The sequence below is a fragment of the Streptopelia decaocto genome (genome assembly GCF_964273445.1).
Source record: "Streptopelia decaocto genome assembly, chromosome: 9".
NCBI classification, from domain to species: domain Eukaryota; kingdom Metazoa; phylum Chordata; class Aves; order Columbiformes; family Columbidae; genus Streptopelia; species Streptopelia decaocto.
This window is the reverse complement of record NC_138664.1, coordinates 9,678,752-9,702,692: the sequence shown is the minus strand read 5'-3', so window position 1 is coordinate 9,702,692 and position 23,941 is coordinate 9,678,752. Positions and strand designations below refer to the sequence as shown.

The 23,941-nt window shown below is 38.6% G+C and overlaps 1 protein-coding gene across 6 annotated transcripts in view; it reads right to left on the bottom strand.

The window, feature by feature from the left end:
- The window catches only part of MEF2A (myocyte enhancer factor 2A), an 84,004-nt gene that overhangs the window by 5,699 nt on the left and 54,364 nt on the right, over nucleotides 1–23,941 (bottom strand). For 2 of the 6 annotated variants that reach the window (XM_082060538.1, XM_082060539.1), the window contains exons 4-9: nucleotides 21,719–21,856; nucleotides 18,582–18,801; nucleotides 18,296–18,355; nucleotides 8,357–8,547; nucleotides 6,825–6,848; nucleotides 3,122–3,248 (exon numbers count right to left, since the gene is read on the bottom strand). In XM_082060538.1, coding sequence (XP_081916664.1) covers nucleotides 3,122–3,248; nucleotides 6,825–6,848; nucleotides 8,357–8,547; nucleotides 18,296–18,355; nucleotides 18,582–18,801; nucleotides 21,719–21,856 — 760 coding nt within the window. Of the gene's footprint in view, nucleotides 1–3,121; nucleotides 3,249–6,824; nucleotides 6,849–8,356; nucleotides 8,548–18,295; nucleotides 18,356–18,581; nucleotides 18,802–21,718; nucleotides 21,857–21,921; nucleotides 22,054–23,941 lie in introns of all 6 variants that reach the window. The other 4 variants (XM_082060543.1, XM_082060540.1, XM_082060542.1 and 1 more) reach the window with 4 other exon arrangements.

The window sequence follows — 23,941 nt, the reverse complement described above, 5'->3', positions numbered from 1 at the left end:
TTTTTGGTTGGGAAGGGGGGGTTAGTATTGTCCTAAAATGACACCACCATGATGATTTCTCTCTCTTGAGGTAAGTTCGCTTGGACAATGTGCCATTCCCATCCAGCAGCTTGTTTGCCGTGGCCGTTTCCAGGTGTCCCTTTCCCAGCCGGGGGAGCGGAGCCCAGCGCCAGCAGGACACTCGTGTCCCTTCTGGAGCAGCGAACGCACCACGGTGAGACCCTTCCCCAGACGGGGCCCAGCTGCGCCCCGGCAGGTGACGCTACTTCAGCTGCCCTTTTGTTTCCTTTCTTCTCAGCCGACGGTTTTATCTGAACTCTAGAAAACCCTCACAATTTCTGCACTGATTCAGAGAGATTTTTCCCAAGCTGACCAATCCAAGTCCTTTTGCAAGACTAAAATGAAAAAAAAAATCCAGCCCTCCAATGAGTGGGAGATGCCCTCAGCCTCCAACGCAGCCAGAGCTGTGGCAACGTGCACGTGTGAATGTAACCTGTGAGCTGGTGGTGCTGGCCTGTGCCAGCGGGGTTTCTGGAAGAGCAGACCTGAAGATAATGTTCATAGGAATTCCATTTCCATGTGTTTTTTCTTTGCAATTATAGCTTTTATGGTAATGGCCAATTAACTCCTGGTGCTTCGGACAGAACGTGTCTGATGACAGGGGTTTGAGGAGACACTTTCCCAAAGAATACACACACCAGCACACAATGAGCTGCATTACCATTGCCCTAAATCATAGTCTATCTGCTGGCAGTTAAAAGCAGGACAGCAACTTCTAAATGTGCAAGATGGAAAAGTCGTTCAGACAAATGAGCGTCTTCTACGTGACAGAAAACATTACTGCTGTGACCTCAACAACAAAATAACCTTTGGAGTTTGTGCCTTTGCAAAATAACTGACCTAAAGCCAGTAATATAATGTATGGCTAGATATGCTCTGTCAAGAGTAAGTTACTATTTAACTGATCTCTGTGGTTTTGGAGTATTTTTTTTAAATGCCTAGACTTTTTCCGTAAGTAACTCAGTTCTTCTGGCCCTTCCTCCAGCAATCTGCAGAAAGAATATTTCTCCAGCAAAACAAATTATACAGAATAGTAAATTTGTTCAAAACGGGTATCCGATGATTTAATTAAGGATCTAAGAGCTGAATCTATCCTTTCCAGCCCTGGAAAAACCTCTATCAATCCAGAAAAACAATTCAGGTATCTAAATTTTATCTTAGTCCTTGAACTGCAAACCTGAAATTACTATTTAAGTGGTGACTACCCTGAGAATACCCAGGTAACAAGCTGGTTTCAACATCTAATTTCTTTTTGCAAATCCCCTGAAAGGCTCCATGAAATAGAAACAATTTTAAAATGTCTGAAAAACACTGAAGGCTGAAAGCTTTTCACAAATTATTGAATTATCACAGGAAATGGGCTGGTTTTTAAAGCCATATCCCAGTGACAACAGCACTTGTCGAATGTGTGGGACACCAGTTTCAAAGGTCTTTGCTGCTTCCTGACATTCCGACAGTTCGGACTCAATGTGGGTCTTCTGAGCAGGGACCAGAACTATTTGTTTACTTTAAACAGACATTAAATACAATATATAAGCCATCTTTGTGGCAACTCTCAAACAAAGATCTATATGTCCAGCAAATTCATATTTAAGGCTTATAATCCAAAACATGTCACCAAGCACAATTCTTCACTCTCTCATTTATTGCAACTCCATCTTCTCCTTCATTCATTTCTTTAGACTTTAACCCCGCTCTGGGCAGCGATTATTTGCATAAATGCTCAACAATTTAGTGCTGCTGAGGTATAAATATTTACTGTTGCTGATGACTAAATAGTCCCTCTCCAAACACAAACCTCACACATGCTGAGAACTGCCCGGGGGCAGCACCTCTGGGCAAACCAAGGCAGAAAGTGCTGAAGGGCAATAAATGGCACTTAATGAGCCCATTAATACAACAAAATACAAATACAAAAAGATGTGAGTGGTTTGGCGGGAAGACGGCTACAAGTCTAAACTCAAAACTGCAGAGCCGGCTTTTGAAGCTAGCAAAAAAGCTGCCGAAAGTGTATGAAATCCCATCTTCTTTGGCAGAGGAAAAATCTGAAAGTCTACCAAATGAGACTTAAATCTCAACACTGCCAACACAGCAGTCTCCCATTCAGAAACTCCTGTTTCAACCATTCCAGCACTTACATTAATATGTCTTAACTGGACTTCCATAAAAAGAATGGCTAACTGGGGAATTACTTCCATTGTTTTCCTTTTTGGTTTTAACCAACAGCTATTTTAACTCTGAGTTACAAAACATATGGACACTTATCTGCAATGTAGCTTCTCTGCAGGTGCATTTGAAAATGAAACGATGCATCCCAGATCACTGGTAATCAACCTGGCACCATCAAGGCTGCAGACTTTCAAGAAAATTACTACAAAAATTCCTTCTCCAGTTACACACAGAGTTTGTAACAAATAGAGAACGTGAGACTGAAGTCAAAATTAACTCTATTGATGTGGAGACAAAGTGGGAGGCACCACATCACAAAATACTTTCTGAACCGGCAAACCAATGATCACATTACCAAATTCCTCGCATCCCACCCATCTTGGGTAAAACGTAGCTTTAAGGTCGTTCAGCTAATCCAGACTTGCAGTGGTGAAACGGTCAAAGTGCCCTCCCGCGAGTCCCACCTCACTCTCGATAGAGACAAGGCCCTACCTGGGTTTTGTACGTCTGGGCTTTTTGTAAATTTAAAGAATCCGAATCCCTTCTGCTGCTGGAACTGAGCAGAGCAGAACGAAAGGGACCGTACGCTCTGGAGTATCAGTTCTGGCTTCAACATGAGCGCTCGAATGCCACTGCTGTAAGTAACATGTTTTATTGTCTCTGTGCTCAGCTGCGTGCAACCTGACTGAAAGCTGCTTCCTGATCTGAGTCTCAACATTTACACATTCTCCAAGCTAAAGGCTCATTTCTGATGAATAAGAGCCTTCATTTGAACTGAAGAGGAAAATAAAGCGAAGCGTCACAGAAATGCAAATCTTCTGGGCTTATGAATCACAAAAGCCTCGTACATCTGACAAATTAAGCCACTTCTGGCAAACAAAGCTTAGCTTACCAGTGTTGTAGGCGGTGGGCATGGCCGAGTACACCAGTCCCTGCGGGGGCAAACTGGGAGTCGTCACCGACACCACCGGGGTAGCAAGAGGCTGCGTAGACTGAGAACTACTTATCCTTTGGGTATTCTATAAACGATTAAAAATAACAACACCTTGTGATATCGGTTAGAACAATAGAAAAATCAAGTGATTAATATAAAAATAGCATTCAATTAAAATGTGTTTCTTTGCTTTATTTTTTAGTTACAAATACATCCTTTTTGTCAGCATAGATCTTCTAAACAAGCCAAAACATTTCAAGACAACCAAAGTGATCTTGGCAAATTGAAATGAAAAATTAATGAAGACTCACTGGCCCGCTTCCCGTGCATGCAGATCTCAATAGTGTTAGACAGAAAAATAAATGCAATTTCTTAGGCATACACACAACAATTCTCAGAAGTTCTTAAGTGATTTAAGAGTTTTTAGTCTTATTTTCTAAAGGGGTTTTAGTACAGATGGTGAGGTGCAGTTCCACCAGAAAAGTCTCCCACTTCCCAGCTGTTTATCCAATTTTCAGAATTTTAGCTGCCAGTTTTGACGCTGTGACTACACCTGTCCTGGAAGGAACACAGAGATCTTCTAAATTTATGTTGATAAGACCTCCGTGATAAAATAAACTTGCTGTTCCCATGGCTCCCGAGAAACTGAGAGAGTTCTTGTTATAATGCAGATTTGTTTCAAAGCAAATGACATTTGAGTTCACACAGAGCAACTGTGCTTTTTGACAGGAGAAAAAGCTGAACTAGATTGTCTCAGATTATCCGTTCTAACTGTCGGCACGACGTGGCTTTTTAATAAGTCTGTCTTTCCCATACACCGGCATGAACATCTGTAGGAAACGTATCACTCAAATTAAGCTCTTGAACCAAATTTGCTGTTTATAAGACCTTGTGTTAACCAGCGTGGTCAGTACCACCAGACAGCACAGCTGCTGTCCCAGAACATACTGCTCTTCAGGGAGGCAACTGGAAATCTGTCTTCAAAATACGTATTTCAGCACTATCCAGCCATGCCAGATACTGTCAAGAACAGGAAATGCCACATTTTTTATTTTTAAAACAACAGGCACTTAGCTTTACCTATAGAAGTCTTAGAAATACTACAAGTCTCTACACCCTGTATTTCTACATTCTTAGAGAACTGTTCGCAGCGAAGGGAGCTCGATTTGAAACTGCTGAAAATACGCTTTAAAGCAAGCCTCTCCCTTTGCCTGAAAAAATATTCGCCACGAAAAGTAGCAGGTTTTCATCTCTTTGGCAGAGTTCCATTTCCCAGCTTTAAAAGACTGAAGCTGCTACTACTTTTTCTTTATTTTGGACAGGTACACAAGTATTTCAGTATTTTTTTTCCTTCCGCTCTGATCCCGAGAGAGCGAGCAGTATTAAAAACGCGTGATTCCCTTTATAATAACAGTGTGAGCAGGTACAGAAACATGGCTCTATTCCATTTTAAGCTGAAATTTGTGAAGATGGATTGAGGGCTATCAATCCTACATCTTCCCCATTTAAAGAAAAACACGTACCACAGCTACCCCATTACAGTTAGCTCCAGTCTTCCGCTGGCTCGCAGCTCCTGATGGCCGCTTTGTCTGGCTCTGTTGAAAACCCACCTTCGAGCCTTGTTAGAATTTGGAGGCTCTCTGGCATTTGCTCAGCAGAGGCACCCGCTGCTTCCAGAGCTCCCACGTTTCCAAGCCCTCAGTCGCAGGGAAAGTCCCCGCTGATTTTCTGTGTCATTTATCCCTTTAAATCACTTACGTACTTCTGAAAATCTCCGCTAGAGCAAGTTTATCTGGCGTAAAGATATGTTATTAGAGCAGATTTTTGTGTCTGTCAGGAATTGACCTTTTTCCAAAGCTTTGTTGGATGGCGGCCTATAAAGTTGGGATTACTGGATAATGGAAAAGTTAGAGGAGCACCCTGGGAAACAATCCAGACCAAAGGATTTCCCCATGGGATTGGTTTCTTCTTATTATTGGAGTGGTTAATACAGGTGGCTTTCTAAGGTAAGTTATTTCTGAATATAATTCCTGAACACTCGGCCACACAAAGACAGTAAGAAATATTTAGATGTGTCTAATATTTGTTGCACTCAGAGATGCAGCCAAAGATTCCTGATAATTTTCAGGAATTTTTAAATTATTTTTTTTTTTACCTGGTGCAAATGCCAGCAGTAACAGGAAGAATTCAATATCTTTATTTCACGCTACGCTACTGTTCCTATCAGTGTTTCGTACTCAGCGCTCGGTTCCGACCACGCTGAATCCTTGCAGTGGTGATTTGGAACCGCATCAGAAATCGGCATTACAGGAGACGGAAGGTTGCAGGTGGATCTTCCTATTTCTTTACCACGTCAGAGGAAGGCACAACCGCACTTTCCCGGTGTGAGCGCCTGCCCTGGCACAGGCTGGTGCCACTAGAGGGCCCCGGCTCCACGCAGCACCCGAACCCCCACCCGCCAGTCGCTATTTCCCGCTGCAAAGGGCACAGCGATTTTTAACAGGTAGGAATAACCTCAACTGAGGCGCTTCTGTATCATCCCAATTGCAATGCTAATTGGATTAAGTGTTTTTACATTGAACTAAAGCTCTATTCCTTGCACAAGAAACCAGACACTCCTTTATAAAGCTCAGAGGAACGTGCCTGACAGCTGTTTGTAATCATAAACCTTAAAAACTTGAATACTGTCAAAAATAATTTCCCCTTACTTTTGTAAATCATGGTTAAGCTAAAAAAAAATTTAAAAAATCAACCAACAGCATGCATTCATCAAGAAATACATCTAAATCACTACATTCTCCATGCTTTCATGCAATTAGAGCCTCATTAGCAACAGGTCCATGTTCAAAACCAAAGGTGTGTAATATGCAGACTTCTTTGTGTATCTTCACAATTTTACTCTGATGCAGCATCTTCTGCATGGTTTATGCTACAGCAGCTAAACAATTTGCAAATTGCTCTAAAAATAAGCTACAAATGATTTTAGCCTTACGTTATTTTCCAGACAGAATGCCAAATGTTAAAACGTTTTGGAAAAAAAAATAGAGAAAAATACAAGTGCCAAGAGTTTCCTTTCAAAAGCAGAATATCTTTCCACTGGAAAAAAGGTAAAATTGTTCATTTGCAATTCTCTATTCCTTTTGGTAAACAGGGAACACCCCTGTGGTTTGATAATCTCACGCAGGATGAAATAATTCTAAACTCCACAAGGGTGACCTCACCAGCAATGATGTAATCTCCTTGAAAATAAGAGAAGTAATACAGGGCTTGTGTTACAATCTGAAGAACTTCAGAAGTGAAGCCACTTTCTAAAAATATTCCAGTAATTTAGGGGATGTTAAGTGGTTATTTATATGAGACAGTAAGTATCCTATACACATGGACAGTTACTCTGTAAGGCTCTTTTCCAATGTTCCCTCCAAGAAAAACAATAATATTTTCAGGAAAAATAATACAAGTTTACAAATGGAAAGCACTGGACTTTGGATGTGTTTTCAACTTGAATTGGTCAGGTTTTAAAGTTTGATAAAACAAATGTATTTTTGTCTGCTACCAAGGGAACACTGGAATTATTTAAGATATGTAATGAAACTACAGTTAAAAATCTGTAGTAAAAGACATTTTCAGCATCTTGCTCTCTCAAACAGCAGCCCAAACTCACCAACTCCAATTCATCCTCCTCCGACTGTACTCAGCAAACAAGAGGGATAACATAGTTACTAAAAATAGCATTGCTTTCAAAAATGAAATAAAAAGTCATGGTTGTGCTTCAGGATTTCTATTTATTTTAATTAATAATGTGAATTTGCCACCTGATTCTCTAAATAGTACTAATAGAAAGTATAATATTTATGTTTCTGGCTGGACCAATCCAATAAGCATCCAGGTCAGTAGTAAAATGTTTTTCACATACAGCCATTGTACCATCCCAGAATCCCCACTCTGAAATCTCTTTCCAGCTTCCTCAGAAAGACCGAAAAGGCCTACACTGCATATTGTGTTGTTTTCAACAACTCAACAGTACACAGGTACTGTGCGCTACCCACATCAGGACAACCACATTAACAAGACCCGCTTCTTGTATCGATTTCTAATTGATTTTAAAGTTTAATTTTCACTTTAAGAATCAGCCAGGGTATTATGTCTTCTACACTTCAGCATTCCTAGAAAAACCTAGAACTCCAAGAATCATTACTCTGAGAATAAGTATAGCTTTTGTTACTTGGGTTAATTCTATATTATTCATCATGAATGGCAGTAACAAATATAAGAACTTGTGGTATCTTTAAAAAATATATATTTGTATTGCTTATATCCTGCTCCTCTTGGTTATGGTTCATTGTTCCACACACAGGAAACAGAAAATGTGCACATGGATGTTTAAGATTTCTACATGGCAGTGAAAGACTGGGACCAAAGGATCTGGTCCACCAAATTAAAGGAAAAATAGAGTAACTCTTCCTGAAAGACCTGTTCTGGTCTCAATGCTGTGGTTGCCTCACACCTGACATGAAACTTGTGTGCGATTCCAAATGTAGGCTGAACAAACATTGCTGCCAACATGCCAAACCACATATACTATTGAAATGTACACAAATAGGGACTGAGCCTGATCCTCATTGTTCTCTCATGTCTTCATCAAAGACATGACGTCCACCATAGGACACTCGAGGTTGCATTCCAGCACACCACATCAAACGAGTGTTTCTCTCAGACCATCGTTACCACAAGCTACGTTTTACATCCCACAACCATTACGATCCAGGAAAAACAGGTACAAAATGTGCTTTAGGGCACGTTAATACAGTTCACATCAATAAGATGAGCCATTCCTCCATAGAGTAATGCATTATCCTTTTTAAAACCCACATCCTCCAAACCAACAAAGTCCTCGGTACCAAGTCTGTGAGATGTCAAATCAAAACACCAAAATCCTAATCTATGTCTCTAGGATTTCGCTCTAACCTCATCTAGGTCAGGCTGCTATTTTACCCTTAAAAAAAAAAAAATCCTTACAGATTTAATTTCTCCAAATGCAATAACTTATAACTTAGATTTCCATTAATGAAATTTCAGAAAACAAACACCGTTCTATCACTGTAACCTATGGTAAGCACATGAGATAGTTTCTCCCTGTGCATGCGGACAAAACATTTTTACAAAGCCAGTCCCGGAACAAATGTTTTAACTTACCAATGGTGGCATCATACCCTTGCTGGAGGGTGGGATGACAACACGGAGGTCGGGTTTGCGATTGTTCATTCCAAGATTGCCTCCTCCAGGTGGAGGTGGAGACTTTGTAGGCATGACTTTGCCCAAGCCGTTCCCACCACCAGTAGTTCCGAGTAGACTTGGTGAAGCTCGAGAATTAACAAACCCATTTCCTGAAAGAGGAAAAACCAAAGTACTGTAAGACTGAAGAGAAGCAGCAATGCGAAAATTTGGTGCACATGTATAAATTACCAAATGTTTATTTTGTAGAACTTCCAGTAACAAACTTCTCACAGAGGCGCAGCATTGAATAATCGAACGAACGAAAACCACTTTCACGAGAAGATCAATATGCAAAGGTAATATCACCTCAAGGGCACACTGTGGCAGCTTAAATGCTGAGAAGAGCGTGTTGTCAAAGAACTATTTCTAATAACATCTGTTGTGGTTTTTGCCCTTTGAAGTTCCTCCAGGCTGAGCTTGCACAAAAGCGTGTGCTTTTGTACAACCCCAGTTCATTCCCACCCCCCGGGACACAAACTACGCTGAATTGTTGAGTCTTGAGAATAAAAATCAGCTCTTAAAAGTCCCAATTTCTAAAATGTATTCTTCAAGTATCTTCAAGATCTGCAGGACTCCAGTATCTATTCTCAAACAAAATTAATTTCAGTCTCAAAACATACATACTGTCCAATGATTACATTCAGCAACAACGAGGGGAACAAATCCTTTCCCTTCAAATTCATTCCAAGCTTTAAACACAGTTCTACTCATCGTTTATGCCCATCGGCTTATTTTACACAGGTCTTTCTCTACCCTACTCCTGATACTCATTCTAAGTAGAATTAGACAAGGCAAAGCCTATAGGCCCTGGCTTCTACTGACAAAACCATCAATCATGTTCACCCAACTATATTTATAAGAAAAAAATTAAAGCCACATTCCAATCATTTTATCATATTTATAGCAACAATTTCCAAAACACACACACACCCCTCATTCAGCTGCAAATGAAAAAAAAATTAAAAAGGTTGTTAAGCGAGGGGAATTTCTCAACAGGAAACCCTATGGTTCACACTACAGAACTTGTGTATCTGTGTGAATAAATAAATACAATTCATAGTAAGATTATGTTTATACTAACATTCCAGTTCTGAAAGTGGCCTTTATAGTCACAATTCAGGTTCAGTCTTCTGTTCTAATAGCCCATAACGCCGCACCGGCATGAATTTCGTATTATTGTTCTAATTTGAATAGGCCCCTATGCCCAATCCAATTTTATTACATTAAGTACATATTAATCTAAAAGCAATTAAAATAAGAAAGTTGTCAGTGTCACATTCTACCTTCTTTAGCTAAATTGTTAATGCCTTTAAAAGTCCAGCAAGAATGAAGAACAATAACGTGTCCCAGGAACAGCACGACACCTGATGAAGGTGACTGGTACTGCTAAGGTACGTTACCCGTGTATGCTGGGAATGTAGGTGTGAATTCACCAGGTGTTAATAACAAAGCTCTTGTGCTGATCTGAAGATACTCTACTGAGTTTTATAAAGCTCTTCTGGCAACAAAGTTATTGCCAATTATTTTTTAAAGATTAAAAAAATTGTAAATAGTTAGAACTTATTGGAATTTGCAACCACAGTATTCTTGTTCACAGATGGGCGAGCAGCAAATTCACAGCTTTCAAGCCAGGATTTCAAATTCTGGATTTACTTTCTTTGTGGATTTCCTGCTGTGCCAAAAGCCTGACCATACATGGATGATCTGATATGTCCCTTGAGGTTTTCAAGGTTAACAGAGCAAGGAGGAGTTATTATAATTTAGTATTTTCCTGAAGCATCTATATGGGAGGTATGGGAATATGTTCTATGAGAATTCTACCATTTAACTCAGAAGTTATGGGGGAAGAAGGAACACAGCAGAAAGAATAAAAAGCTTTTTATGTCAGCATTCTTCCTCCTGTACTAAAAACCACAGCAAAATCTCATTTCATGATTAAAGCATCTACATTCCTCAGCAGAAAACAGCAGAATTTATTGGGATGCTTCTAGGTTTGTGATAAAATTTAGTTAAAGCGGTTGAAAAGCTGGGCTGGAGCTGAGCATACATACTGGAGATAAATATGCTCCTGACTGGTAGGAGAAAACCAGCTGCAGCCACAGAAAAAAACAACCAAACAAAAAAGAAAAGAAATTAAGTTCTGTGCCACCCCGAGGTTCCAGAACAGTGAGACAGTTTCCACAGAATCATAGTTTTGTTAAAAACAGTTATGCATCAATACCTATCCATTATAAATGAATGTAAGCATTAGTTATAGACAGCCTACATAGCATCAGATCACAAGAAAAATCTCATACAACAGACAAAGTGAAAATAAGTGGATTGGGAAACAGATGCAAGGGAGGAAAAACTGTTAGGAAAGAACATACTTTTCACTAAACTATATCTAAAAAATTGCTACAGGTTCTTCCATTTTCAGAAAAAATGCCAGAACATTTAAATAACTTGCTGTCATAAAAAAGTGAAGTCTGGGCTCCAATAATAAATAACATTTTATTACTCACTGGGCTGTCAGTGTTACCTTTCATAAGCCAAAGCTGTGGTGTTCTGAGTTGAATTTAAACTTCAGAATAATAACACTTTGTATAAACAATGAAGCTCTGTACAGCGTTTTAGTCTATCCTATGGTACCATTTCCTGTCCTCTGTTTTCAAGTATTTCGGTAGCTCGTGTGTTAAATCTGGACAGTGTCTTTCTTCCACACCCAATACAGTCATTTCCTGCAGCCCTTATTACAAGGCTCTGCCAATCCTTCCGAAACATTTCATGCTTTTCGTGGTGCTGTCAAAAACAACAAAGTCCTCGCCATTGCATTCCCTGCGCAGTATCATGCAGCAGCAGGGCAGAGCCAAAGCATTTCTCCTGACAAAAGGCTGAGCACTTCTTAAAATGAGCGTTTCGAAAAAATGTAGTAAGGATGTGAGAAACAAAAGTGCTGTAAGTGTGTAATACTACGGCTATAAATCAAACAGCAGCCCTTTGCTACAAATAGCAAGCACTGAACATTTAACAAACACTGAAGCATACATATTGATTATTTGAAGGATCTTACGCCGGGGCTGCAATAAGACTGTACAATATTCATTTTTAATATGAAACAGCCTTTTTTCCTGTTAGGAGTCTAATAGGAAAATCACATTACAAGTTAAAGAGTGAAAGGATAACTAAAAGCATGGTATTTCTTAGACTAAAGTCAGGAACCACAGAAAGATGATGATGACAGGATGATGCAACTGTATGGCACTTTGCCAAACAGAGGCCTTAATAACCCCATTAATTCTGCTTACTGTTGTCTCGGTTTTGGCTGGGATAGAGTTAATTTTCTTCCCAGTGGCTGGTACAGTGCTGTGTTTTGTGTTGATGGGAATAATGCTGATACCAGAGGGATGTTTCAGTTACTGCTGAGCAGGGCGTACCCAGAGTCAAGGCCTTTTCTGCTCCTCACAGCACCCACAGCCTGGGCTGGGGGGACAGGAGCTGGGAGGGAACAGAGCCAGGACAGCTGATCCAGCTCACCCAAGGGACATTCCTGCCACATGGCGTCTGCTCAGCATAGAAAGCTGAGTTTTCCTTCCAAGTAACTCTTACACATGCAGGAGTCCGGCTTTGCTGACGGCCGAACACCTGCCTGCCATGGGAGCGGTGAATGAATTCCTCGTGTTGCTTTGCTTGCATGCGCAGCTTTTGCTTTACTTATTAAACCATCTTTATCTCAACCCAAGAGTTTTCTCACTTTTACCCTTTAGATTCTGTCCCACATGCCACTGTGGGAGAGGGGTGAGTGAGCGGCTGCGTGGTGCTTAGTTGCTGTCTCGGGTTGAACCACAACAACTATTTTGGATAAGACAGAAATTGTATCTACCCCACCCACTACAGATCTTTCCCAAAGACAATTATTTTATGCTTAAAACCACTATCAAACTGAAAAATGGAAAAAACAGAATACAAAATCCTGCCTAAGTGTAAAATAAGTCTACTGTTTTTACTTCCATTGGAAGAGTTTTATTTAACTCTAATTGTTTAAAACAGACTATGATAGCATTTTCAAAACACTCCTTTGGAAAACAGACACCAATGCAAAGATGATAAGCTCTCAATTATATGAATCATAATTTAATTAGATTTTATGATAACAAACTCTGCCAATGTACATTAGCCTACTTCTTTAGTCAGAAAATGTTTACTTTGGAAATAACTTCTTTTCTGAAGCTAAATATTAAAACACACCCATTTCAACAACGGTATATCCTGCCTTCAGAAACGTAGTACAGCTTAATCTCATTTATTGTCCCGCAGCCCAGGACGTAACTATCAATTACATGAGCCAGACCCATATTTCACTATATAAATCACATCAGCTGAAACAATGAGCACATGTGGCTGGAAAGTACTCTATGTACTTATTACTACTCAAGGAATAAATTACAGTCATTGATGCCATTAATCTTTTTTTGCGGTTCACCTTTGGAAAAACTGAGCAGTTATGCGCAGTTTTGGAAAATAATTGCAGGCATGCAGCTAAGCAATATAAGATTAAGCAAAACCAAGAACAATAGTAAATAAATATTTATGCGTTCAGTGACATCATACAACCCAATAAATGTCACATAATTAGAAATAAAGTGAAAACTTTGTTTGCAATAAGCCACTGATTCACTACGCATCTAGAAGAACAGATAAAAATCTACTTAAGAAAAACATTTACATAGAGGACTTTGGTGGGGGGAACCAAACATATTGCAAGTAAATAAAACAATAACGTTTTTATGTGCATTAGCTGTTCGATCTTTTTTTTTCCTGAGTATGACAGCTTTTAGTGCAAATGAGGGCCACCAGCATATGCAGTTCATTCCATTTTCAGCTTTGCACAGAAATCACTGTTGATTCTACCATTATTTCAAAAAGCCTGAATTCTCTGCTGGTTTTGGAAAGATTTTACTATAGAATCTCGAGGAAGCTGAAATAAATATATTTCCACTGATCTTTACAAATCAATACTTCAGGTAATATTACGATTGGAATTAAAGTATTCCTCTGAGAGTAGTGTAAGATTTTGAAACCTGTCTAACATGTAAGATTTATACTTCTATGGCAGTACTTTAGATATTAAAACACACCAAAGAGGAATACACATGACTAAGTGTCAAGGGAACGCTTACTCATGTTACAAAACTAAAAAAAACCCTCATTCCCCAGGTTGCTGGAATTTTTTTTTTCCCCTAAAGCTACATAAAGGAGAGACCATTTTCAAGGATATTTAGAATTTAAATGGGCCTTCTTCAAGACAGGAGCTATTATTCAGAATGCAGCTGCACACCTAAAGCAAAGGCATAGTGGTTTTGTATCTAAACATTATTCAACCTTGTGCAAAACACTAGCAGTGGCAATTGAATGCCTTTTTAGGTCTTTTGTCAACTAAATAGCTTACAGTTCATGAAATCCAAGTTCCACTTTCTGAACTTGTTCATTTCTATGTATGTGTACAAAGCCAATGTAAAGAAAGGTAAAGAACCAACCACAGAAGTGATATGTTTAGAACATCTGGGGATGTGTGTTGTGGTAGCCTGGGCAAGGTGACATCATATATGGCGAGACTTCACACAAACAGATACGCTGCAATGCTTTAATCCAGCTAGGAGATTAATGATTTGTTATACATGTGGCAAATTCTAACCAGAATTGTCTTGTAGCTCTTAGTAAATCAGAAATTTTGGTAAGATAATGAACACAGTTAACATATGAAATTTCAAGTAAAATCTAAGGGTACTTCAGGGACTGAACAGACCAAATGTGGATAGGTGGTTTCCAAGGAGATCTTGCTACAATTAAAAAAAAACACCTCAAATCCTTCCTTTTATCAGCATATTTTTCATGCTGATTTCAGCCAGTCATTTCTTGTGAGCTCATATAATCAGAGGATGATTGACGGATGGATCAAACTTTGTTAAGTGCTGAAAACATCTAGCAAAGGGGTTCAGCTTGCACCCTGTGAAACAGCTGGAGTGCAGGCCAGTTCCAGTTCAGCTTTTTCCTTGAGGAGAACTGGGAAGCTGTAAGAATAAATAGGCTGCTCTCAGTGTTCTTCAGGGATCCTTCAACTTCTCCCGTGGAGAAGGGTGAAGCACCACTATTGTATTGATCTATGCAATCTGTAAGATCAGAGCAAGGCAAAACATTATGCCAACAATATTGACATTACAGAGCAAGGCCTTTGTCCACTGCACTTAGCATCAATTGAACACACATTCTTAAGTCAAAGCCCCTTCAATACCAGCTAGGAAGTGAGGAGCTCTGTCTAGTGGCAGACTGTCTGTGACAGATACTACCTGTCGCACTGAAAGGCCAGTATAGCAGATCAGAAATACCAGCAGTAACACAGAACCTTAAGGAGGAATATGCTCAAGGTTTACAACTGCTTTCCTATGGTGGTCGTCTAGAAGTGCCAAGCTTTTTAGCTGATGCAGATGATACAGGCTGCTGAGTTTGAGAGTAGGGGTGGAAGGAGAAGTAAGTCTGTTTTCTTAAGGAAGAAGCTGATAGCATCAATCCAGTTTCAGCAAAATTTCTGCAAGAGCTATGTTTTTTTCTGGATTTACTTGGATACTTCTTGTTGGAGTGTCTCTCATTTAATAAACAAACCAACATGAATACAAAGGTATACACAGAAAGCTGTTTTCTTATTGAAGCCTTCTGGTGTACTCTGAAGAATTGCAGCTTATTAGTCACTTGACTCAGACTTGTGAAAGACCAAGCTGAAAGGTTCTTTTATCCTCAGACAGGCAGAAAGAGCTCTCCCAACCAGCCAAGCCCTCGAGACAAAGGGAACCATTCACAGGTGTGGCCTTTGACAGTCCTCTGTCTTGATCCCTCTCTGGCAACGTACAAGCAGTTCACAGGTACGTGCAAGCTGTCAACTGCACCTCGGCATAATCCGTCCTGAGGCCAGGATAAAAGATCACACAAGATCTAGACTGGCTCTTAACAGAGACTGAAGAGCTCACAAGACACAGTTTTTCAAAGCTGGTGTATCCTTCAGCTCTATTCCAAAGAAATTCAATACTCCTAGAGTTACTTCACATTCTCAGGACCTGAAGCTTAGTGAGGACACTAGAGAAGATACAGCTCTTGAAGAAAGAGGAGAAATTCAGTACTCAAGAAGACTACATCTTTCTTATCCATTCTCCTGATGATCAAACTCTAAGAGGAAAGATAATTTCCCAGAATATTAACTGGGTCCATGATCTGCATTACTGACCAGAAGGGCTATTTTACTGATAAAGAAATGTACAGACATAATATTGTGTCCTTTTGAGATCTGAAAGAGCCACCACTTCCAACAACGCCTTCAAAATCACCTCAGACTGGGAAGAACTTACAGAATTCATTATTACAAAATAAATATGCTTTTTTAGAGTAACGACAGCTGTCTGAAGTAAGCTCTCGGTATTATACAATTATCACAAAATTTTCTGTTCTAGACATAAAAAGCCACTTAGCAATCTTTGCTACAACACAGATATTTTTACTCAAAGATATTTTCCAAAGAAAACCTGTTAAGTTGGCAGATTGACTGCTACAGCAAATTGTATCTATTCCAATCAAGTTACACAGGACTTGAGAAAAGACTCATGTGAACCAAATAAGAGCCACTTTATGCAACATCTTTCTTTGAACTGGGTCTCAACAAAAAAAGATAAAATTTACCTGCTTTTTACTCAGACATAAAAGCATACCTGTATCTTTCAATGAATTGAGAACACAATCTCAAATGCTCAAAACTTCATAATGTCGAGTGAGACTCTGTCAAGCTTTTCCTTTGTCTAGAAGAGAGTATCTGGGAATATGGCTATGCCAGGACTCCAGTTTTTTAACTTTGACATCTCTCCTATAAATTGCGAGCTCCAAATTTGGTACATGACCTTTCACAACTATGTCTGTAGAATTGCCCTTTCCTGAGAAATTTAAAAGAATACATTGAAAGCTAAAAGAAAACATATTTTTTAAAGTGAATTCTACAACAAATGTAGCAAGAAACTAAAATCATTGTTGTCTGCAGACATAATTAACTTGATACACACACTTTGACTGCAGCTATAAAGCTGAAATTGACAAGCCAGCAGATTTACTCCATCTCAACATGGTTTCTTGCTTTTGGTTGCATTTGAGACCGTTACTACTGTGCATCTGACAGCACTTAAAAAGCCATGTCATATCCCAGCAGAAAGTGGAGCTCTGACAGGGTACTCTCTGGTTCAGCATTCTGGTGTTTACTAGCTATGTGAGTTTTGCTAGAGGGAGATGTTCTGCTGTTCTTGTACAGCCACAACTCTTACTTGTATGCAAGACCCTTCTAGAAATGAGTGGGTATATGTATAACATTTTGGGTGCGATGTTCTGGAAAGTAAGAGATAAGTGATGCATTTTGACTTTTCACATAAACTATTAATAAATGCAAGAAGGAAAACATTTTACTGCATTAAATATGTTCACCAAGCTGCTGTAACTGGGTATTTCTACAGTTTAATATTCTATAGCAAGTGCTGCAAACAACTGTTTTACTTGCTTATTGAAAGCAGGAGTCTTAAATCTGAGGCTGCTGTTACCAAAGCCTGATTTTGGAAGAGGCCTGAAATGGCCTGATAATAAACTTATTTAGTCTGACTTCAGAAATACTATGGAAATCAACATCTGACCTCCACAGTTTCTAAAAATAGCCATCTTTTTTCAACTGAGGAAGTTTTCTCCATTTAAAATCTTGCTTACCTGATGGAAACCACACTTTAATATTTCATATCTTTGCTGCACATAGCCAAAGAACGTATAAAGAGTGGAAAGTCAATCCTGTGCTTTCAGCCTTGTAGTTGCAGCATTTTGTATTTATAAATTCAATTGCCTGACTTTTTATCTTCAGAAACTTTTCCCCACTTGCCACACTAAGTAGCCAGTGGGCAAATACTGAGAGGTCAACAGTTGCTCCTCTGAGTCCTTGCTATGAACACATACCAAGGAGAGTTACTTGTATTTCCAAAATTGACCTTCGGTCACCAAGACATCTCCAGGCATGGGAGGAACATGAAGGAAATGGATGAACTGTCATTTATTTTGTCTTTCTGTGGCGTGATAAATTTCAATGGCTGCCTGACCTCGATCAGAGTACTGAATGTCGTTTAGAGGAGACAAAATATTATTTAAATGAAAAAGTGCTATCATATCTTTTTATTGGAGACCAAAAAACACTGTGAATTTGATTTTTGCCAAGATCTCTGATTTGTTTTTGAAAGAAATTCTGATCATCTTCCAAAATTAGGACAGAATCTAGCTATCAGCTTCCAAGATTTATTGCTTGCTTTGTACAACTGCTAGAAAACAATTAGCAAGATACACATGGCAATACAAACAATACAGTCTGTATTTTCTTCATTTTGATTGGCACCACAACCAGTATCAAACATCCAGGTATTGTGAAAACCAAAGTTGAGAACACAGATCATTTGTCTTTACTGTAATAGTTTAGAAACCGCAGTAAATTTCATACAAAGTAATTTAGCGAACATAAAATCTCTTCAGAGTGCTATAATTATACCAGTAGAAAAAAACCACAAAAGCATGCTACTACTGAAAACCACTAACATAAAAAATGCAAATATTACTGAAGTGGAAAGTGCAAGGCAGTAAAAAGTTAAATGCCTGATAAGAATTTACAAGACTTGACAGTTTCAAGGCAACTAAGAAAATGGTGACCTTTGTTCTTCCACAGCCACTTGTTCAAATGAGGTCAAAATAAAAAACTGCTTCTGAATAACTGTGAAATTAAAACCACAATACTATTTTTCAACAAAGACATGATACCACACTTACCAACTGGACTGGTACCAGCTCCATTTGGCACTGTGAGGTCAGTTGTTCCCAGCATTCCACCTAATAAAAATAAACCAGAGCATTAAACTGACTTGCTCTCATTACAGTGTTGTATCATTTTGTACTTCAAAACTTAAAGCATTAAAAAAAAAAAAAAAAAAAGGAAAATGCATCAATACCATTGAGGACTTATTACTCGCTTTTTTTATTGTTTGTGAGTTTTTTAATTAAAAAACAAAATTAAAAGAGGGTATAAAAGGAAAGCAAAATGGTACTGAAATCTTACCTGCATTGCCAGTACTGGGCGGCCTCTGCGGGGTCCCCGGGGATACGTTGCGATGCAGAGTGGTCTGCGGTGGGGAGAGCATGGTCGTGTCCGTTAGCGATGAACTGGCTGCCAGGGATGGGGACACAAGGGAACTCCCCGGGTTACTGTAGGTTAAAGTGTTGGGGTTGGACACTGGAACCGTAACCGACATGGAGAAGTTCTGAGCAGGCAAGCCAGGCTGGAGGAAAGAAGACGAGGGACACACACAAGATAACAACATTAGCGTTAACTATGCTTGCAGAAAGAGCACGTTATAAAAATACACATTAAAGTTTGCCAAGAATTATTCAAGTTTTTTTTAAAAAAAGTTAATTATGTTAGTTTTTAAACTCTATTAAGCATACAATCTTAAAACATCCATTTGTTGTAGCATATGGTGTTAAACTTATACATCATGTAAATACAGTTCCAAATGAATTACTCATAAATGTCTAAAACACCAAAAGCTCAAATACAAAAAATTGAAGATCTTCATATGAATATGCAAGCTCAGAAATACAAGATTTACTAGTTAATTTGGATTATTACAAAGCAACAAGCTGAACACATCTACAAATCAATGAACTGTTGCACCTTCAAAATGTAAGCATAAACATGCACATTATATAGTCAGTTATTACACAAAAAAAGAAAAAAGTTAGTAATAACATTTTCTACTAATAACCTTGTCAAAATATTGCTATTAATCTCTCAAACTTTTTCAAACTACAAGAAGTAAACAAATCTTTAGAAAGTCAGTAAGTTCAGCAATTTGAATTTAAACATTTCAATTGTCATTATTCTGAGTAGCGTTCCACAAAACCATGCTTGAATAACACTCCGTGTTTCTTTTTTTCCTAGTCTCATTCTTTAAAATTCTAATTTTTACAGCATTATATAAAAGGCAGCTACTTTTCTGAAGTATATACGTTTGTTATTCAACAAGTATTTGAATCAAAAGCTTAGATGCCTGCCCATCTATGGTACTCATTTGGTTCTGACTAACTTCTTTGGCCTTTGTCTCATTCCTTTCCTTTGACAGTGACGAGCTTCTGAAACAAAAGGGACTATTTTCTTTCACAACTCTCATAATTACTGGAACAAAACCATGACAAGTACAATTTAAGGGTAAAAACTGGGTAGTATTTATTGACAGAACAGAGAGATAATAGCTTTGGTCTAGAGGTCAAATGCAGATGACAAACACTCATGACCTAGCAAGTATACTTAAAAATATGCACTTTTGTCATATGCAGCTTAAAATTCGCTTAGAATGATACTTCTGTACAAAAGTTTTGCCAATGTTATAAATATAACAATAACTGTACTAATGAAAAGAGCAGAATACATTTTCTATAAGAAATAATATCTCTTACTAGTGAGAGCCAATAACACTGTCCTGCTGAGGCATTCTAAGAATAATTATCAATTTTTGGCATAGATGGAAGGAAAAAGTAATGAAGCGCAGCGACGTAATGCCAGCAAATCATTCACAGTATCTAACTAATGACAAGCTGTACTGATATCTGTTTTCACAAGAAACTACTTCAAGAAACTCTTCAATATCTACAAAAAAAACCCCTGTTTTTAAACAGCATGCTGTCAAGTAACTCAAACTAATCTTGAAATACCTGAAAGTATGCTTTAAACAATGCTAGAAGCTAACAGCTGGAACATTTTTTCTGTAGGTTTCTCAACATAGAACTAATAAATGACAGCTTCCCCTCACACCTTACAGTAATGGCTGCCTCTGCCCATCTACGGCACTCATGTGGTTCTGAATGAATTCTTCGTGCTTTGCCTCATCCCTGACAAGAGAAACTTCTTACACAGACCCAGAAGTACTGGAATCAGAACCGTAACTGGTCCAATTTAAGCTATAAATCCAGAACTATAGAGCTAAAAAATAATGTTGCCTTTTCCATGTTCAGATGTCTACACAGACAATTTAGGCTGTTCTTGATGACCACAGAGAATCAAGGGAGAGCAATTCAGGTGTAACACCCTGCGAGGTGAGGCCTGAAGGTGTCTCAACACACAAGTGTTCACAAAAGCTTCAAAACAAAGCAAGAACAAAAGATACTGACTTCATTCGAGTATAGAGAACTTGCTAAAAGCGATGCCAGTGTCACGACTGTCAGTTTTGCTGTCAAGTCCCCAGATCCGGCCTTATTGCTCTGAACAATGAAATAATTTCTAGTATCAGCCAGTCATCTGGGGACACTGCTCAATTGCCCCAGGGTCTGTGCCAATTAACTTAGCTAGTCCATTTACTTTAATTGCTACAAGATTTGCCATGTTAAAAAATTCAAAGGCTGTGGCAGAGCCCTGTATGAGTTTTCTTAGAAAATACTTCTCCCTGTAATATCAACAGTAATTGGGTTTTGTAGATGAGAATTAAATTTCATCGTGTACACCGTCATGAAAAACATGTAAAGTTTAGGCTGCTGTTAGCCCCAAACTTTTTTAGTTCTGAAGCCAAGTGACTTATGGCTGCAAAGGGGTTTGGCACCTGGGAGAAAAATTTCAAAGATCTTTTAGTGTCTAAGGAAGTACCTGTTAGAATTTGAACAGCAGTAAGACACCAATCTTTTCAGGCTCCCATTGTGCACCAGTCTTTATCTCTAAACATCTAAATACCTTCCTACATCCAGTCTTGAGCAAAACAGATTCCACTGATTTGATAACGAAATTAATCCAATTATATTTGCCTGTTTGTAACACATTGTAAAATCTTGATCGACAGACAGATAAAGAGCTACAAGATGTAAATTAACTATCTTACATTCCACAATAAAATCTATTTTTATAAAAATATTTTAGGTAGGATTAGGCAATGCAGCAAGGCTCCTGAAATTTAGAAATGTTACCCCATGTTCACAAGGTATGAAAAACTATGAGTGCAAAAGAGACGCTAGAAATACATCTTCTTATTCTTTAAGATAACTTTTATTTTAAAAAGATCAAGTATCAGCATCTCATTTTTCCTCAAAAACACATATTCCCTTCTCAAACCATTATGTCCTTTTGTCTTTGCAGTGGTTTTCTGTGGTAAGCAAACGCCATGAAAATTCTCATGCATGTAATAGAAGCACAAACCATACTTTAGTACTCACTGCGATTTTATGATTCCGCATCATATTATCAAACTCTTCATTAATTTTTTTATATTTTTCTTCTGTATGTGGCGTGAGCACATATGAAGTGTCAGGGTCCGGGCTGTCGCACCCTCTGTGTTCCTTCTTGTTCAGAGCCTAAATAATGAAGTTAATAAAAAGGATCAACAAATAAAAAGTAGAGATAAAATAAAAGTACTTACAGGGCCTCGCTTGAAAATAAAATCACTATCTTCATTTAGTTTGCTGAATCTGTCCTCCGATAGTGGACTGTGCTCAAAGTAATCGTCAGCATCAGGGCTCTCACAACCATTAAGGCCTTTCTTTCTTAAGGTCTGAAATACAATTGGAAAATTCACATACAAATCATACTAACTTGCCAAAAAGTTTTTGTATACTACTGAATCATTCAGAGCCACTGAAACGACATGAAACTTTCACAGACAAAACTCACTGTTCAATAGACTATTTCAAAACAGTGGCATAGCACACAAAGAAAAGGTTCATTCAGAGGCACCGACTCTCCCAGGTGCCATCTCCTGGGTAACTTTAACCTACAACCGCTTCATCTCACCAGCGTTCCATGCAAAACCCTTTTTAGATACTGGTTGATGTCACCTGACATACAAGGAACATTCAAGCCTATGGCAAAGGAGTTAATGTCATCACTGACAATTAAAAGCCAGTATACTGGATCTTTAATAAATTTATTTTAGCATTCTAATTTTAATATTCACATTTTAAAGAGCAGACAGTTAAACTCTGAGAAACACAGTGGTTGAAATTTTCCATCAAATCCAACAACTGCAGTACATTAATATATGTAACACTTGGGCTCAGTCGTTTATAAAGGCAGAATATTCCTGCACTTCTGCCAACCTGCATAATAACAAGAACCGCAAAAAAGTATTTAAAAAAATTACATAATCCCTCTCTAAAATGACTTAGTTTCCTAAATATGATTTTTTTCAGACTCCTTTAGACTAACTTGATGCAACTGCTTGATTGGGCTGCTTCCTGTTTTCTGATGGAGAACTCACATCAACACCCCTTGGAAAAAAAAACAAGCTCATCTACAATCTAAGCATCACAAAGGAGCTACTGAAAGAAAGGATGTGAAACTACAGGTCTCCTCATTAAATTTTAAGATAGACTGGTATCCCTTGTTGGTTTTCTTCTTCACTCTGTTACACAATCTTTCTTTGCAAGTTCTCATTCGTAAGAAAACAAGATTTAAAATACTGCCTATGGAAAAAATCTTTCATGTTTTTTAAAACATGAAGGAAAGCAATACCAATTTTTAACCAGGTACTGTACATAAAGCAGTAGCAGGACTATACAGGCATGAGGTAGGTTGCGTGTTTTCTTTTTGTGAGAAAGTATATTCTATGGATTTTACACTAAAAAAATAAATATCGGAAATCTGCAAGCTGACATTCTCAGCACCATAAAGAAATTGCATTTGTTTTCCTAGAGAAGCTATGTTTCCATAACACACTGAATTTCTGATTAAAAAAAGACACAATAATTAAATTTTAGACCCTAGTATTTATTAGCATTTTTGCTCAAAGTGCTATCTACCGATCTTTAGTACAATAAAAAAATACACAAGACTTTCTCATTATTCATCCATATGCAAAATACTGCCTAATTCTACTTCGATTTTAAAGCGGTACTTGAAAATTCAATTACGCCGTCTGAAATTCTTGAATATCACAGGTCACCATAAGCTATAATTCCTTCTCAAGTTTCTTGGCGTGCTCTGCGTATCCCCCACAGTCTCTGGAACTCCCACAAAAATGTAATCACTAAATCAGCATATGGGGAAAACAGGTGTAGGTTCCTCCGGCACCTGTCACGGCACCGATCCTGCTCCTCTAACCAATCAGCTGGACACGTATATGGACTTGGCCATACAAGGGCCGTTCGGCCTCTCAAGGTCGGAGCCTGTTATCCCTCTCCCAGCCCTTCCTAACAAGTCAGCCCGCCAGTCTTCTACACTTGGATATCAGGAGAAAAAATGTTAACACTGTATAATCTGGATTACACTTAACCCCTGCAACCCACCGAATTCTGTAAATAGAATCCAAATATGTCTTTACATGGCGCTTAGCGGCAACGTGCATATGCAGTGCCCGAGACGGGATTAGAAGCTGTATTTAGATACTGTAAAGATCTCACAAGAAATATGCATAATGTCTATTCCACCTCATTTGATAAGCA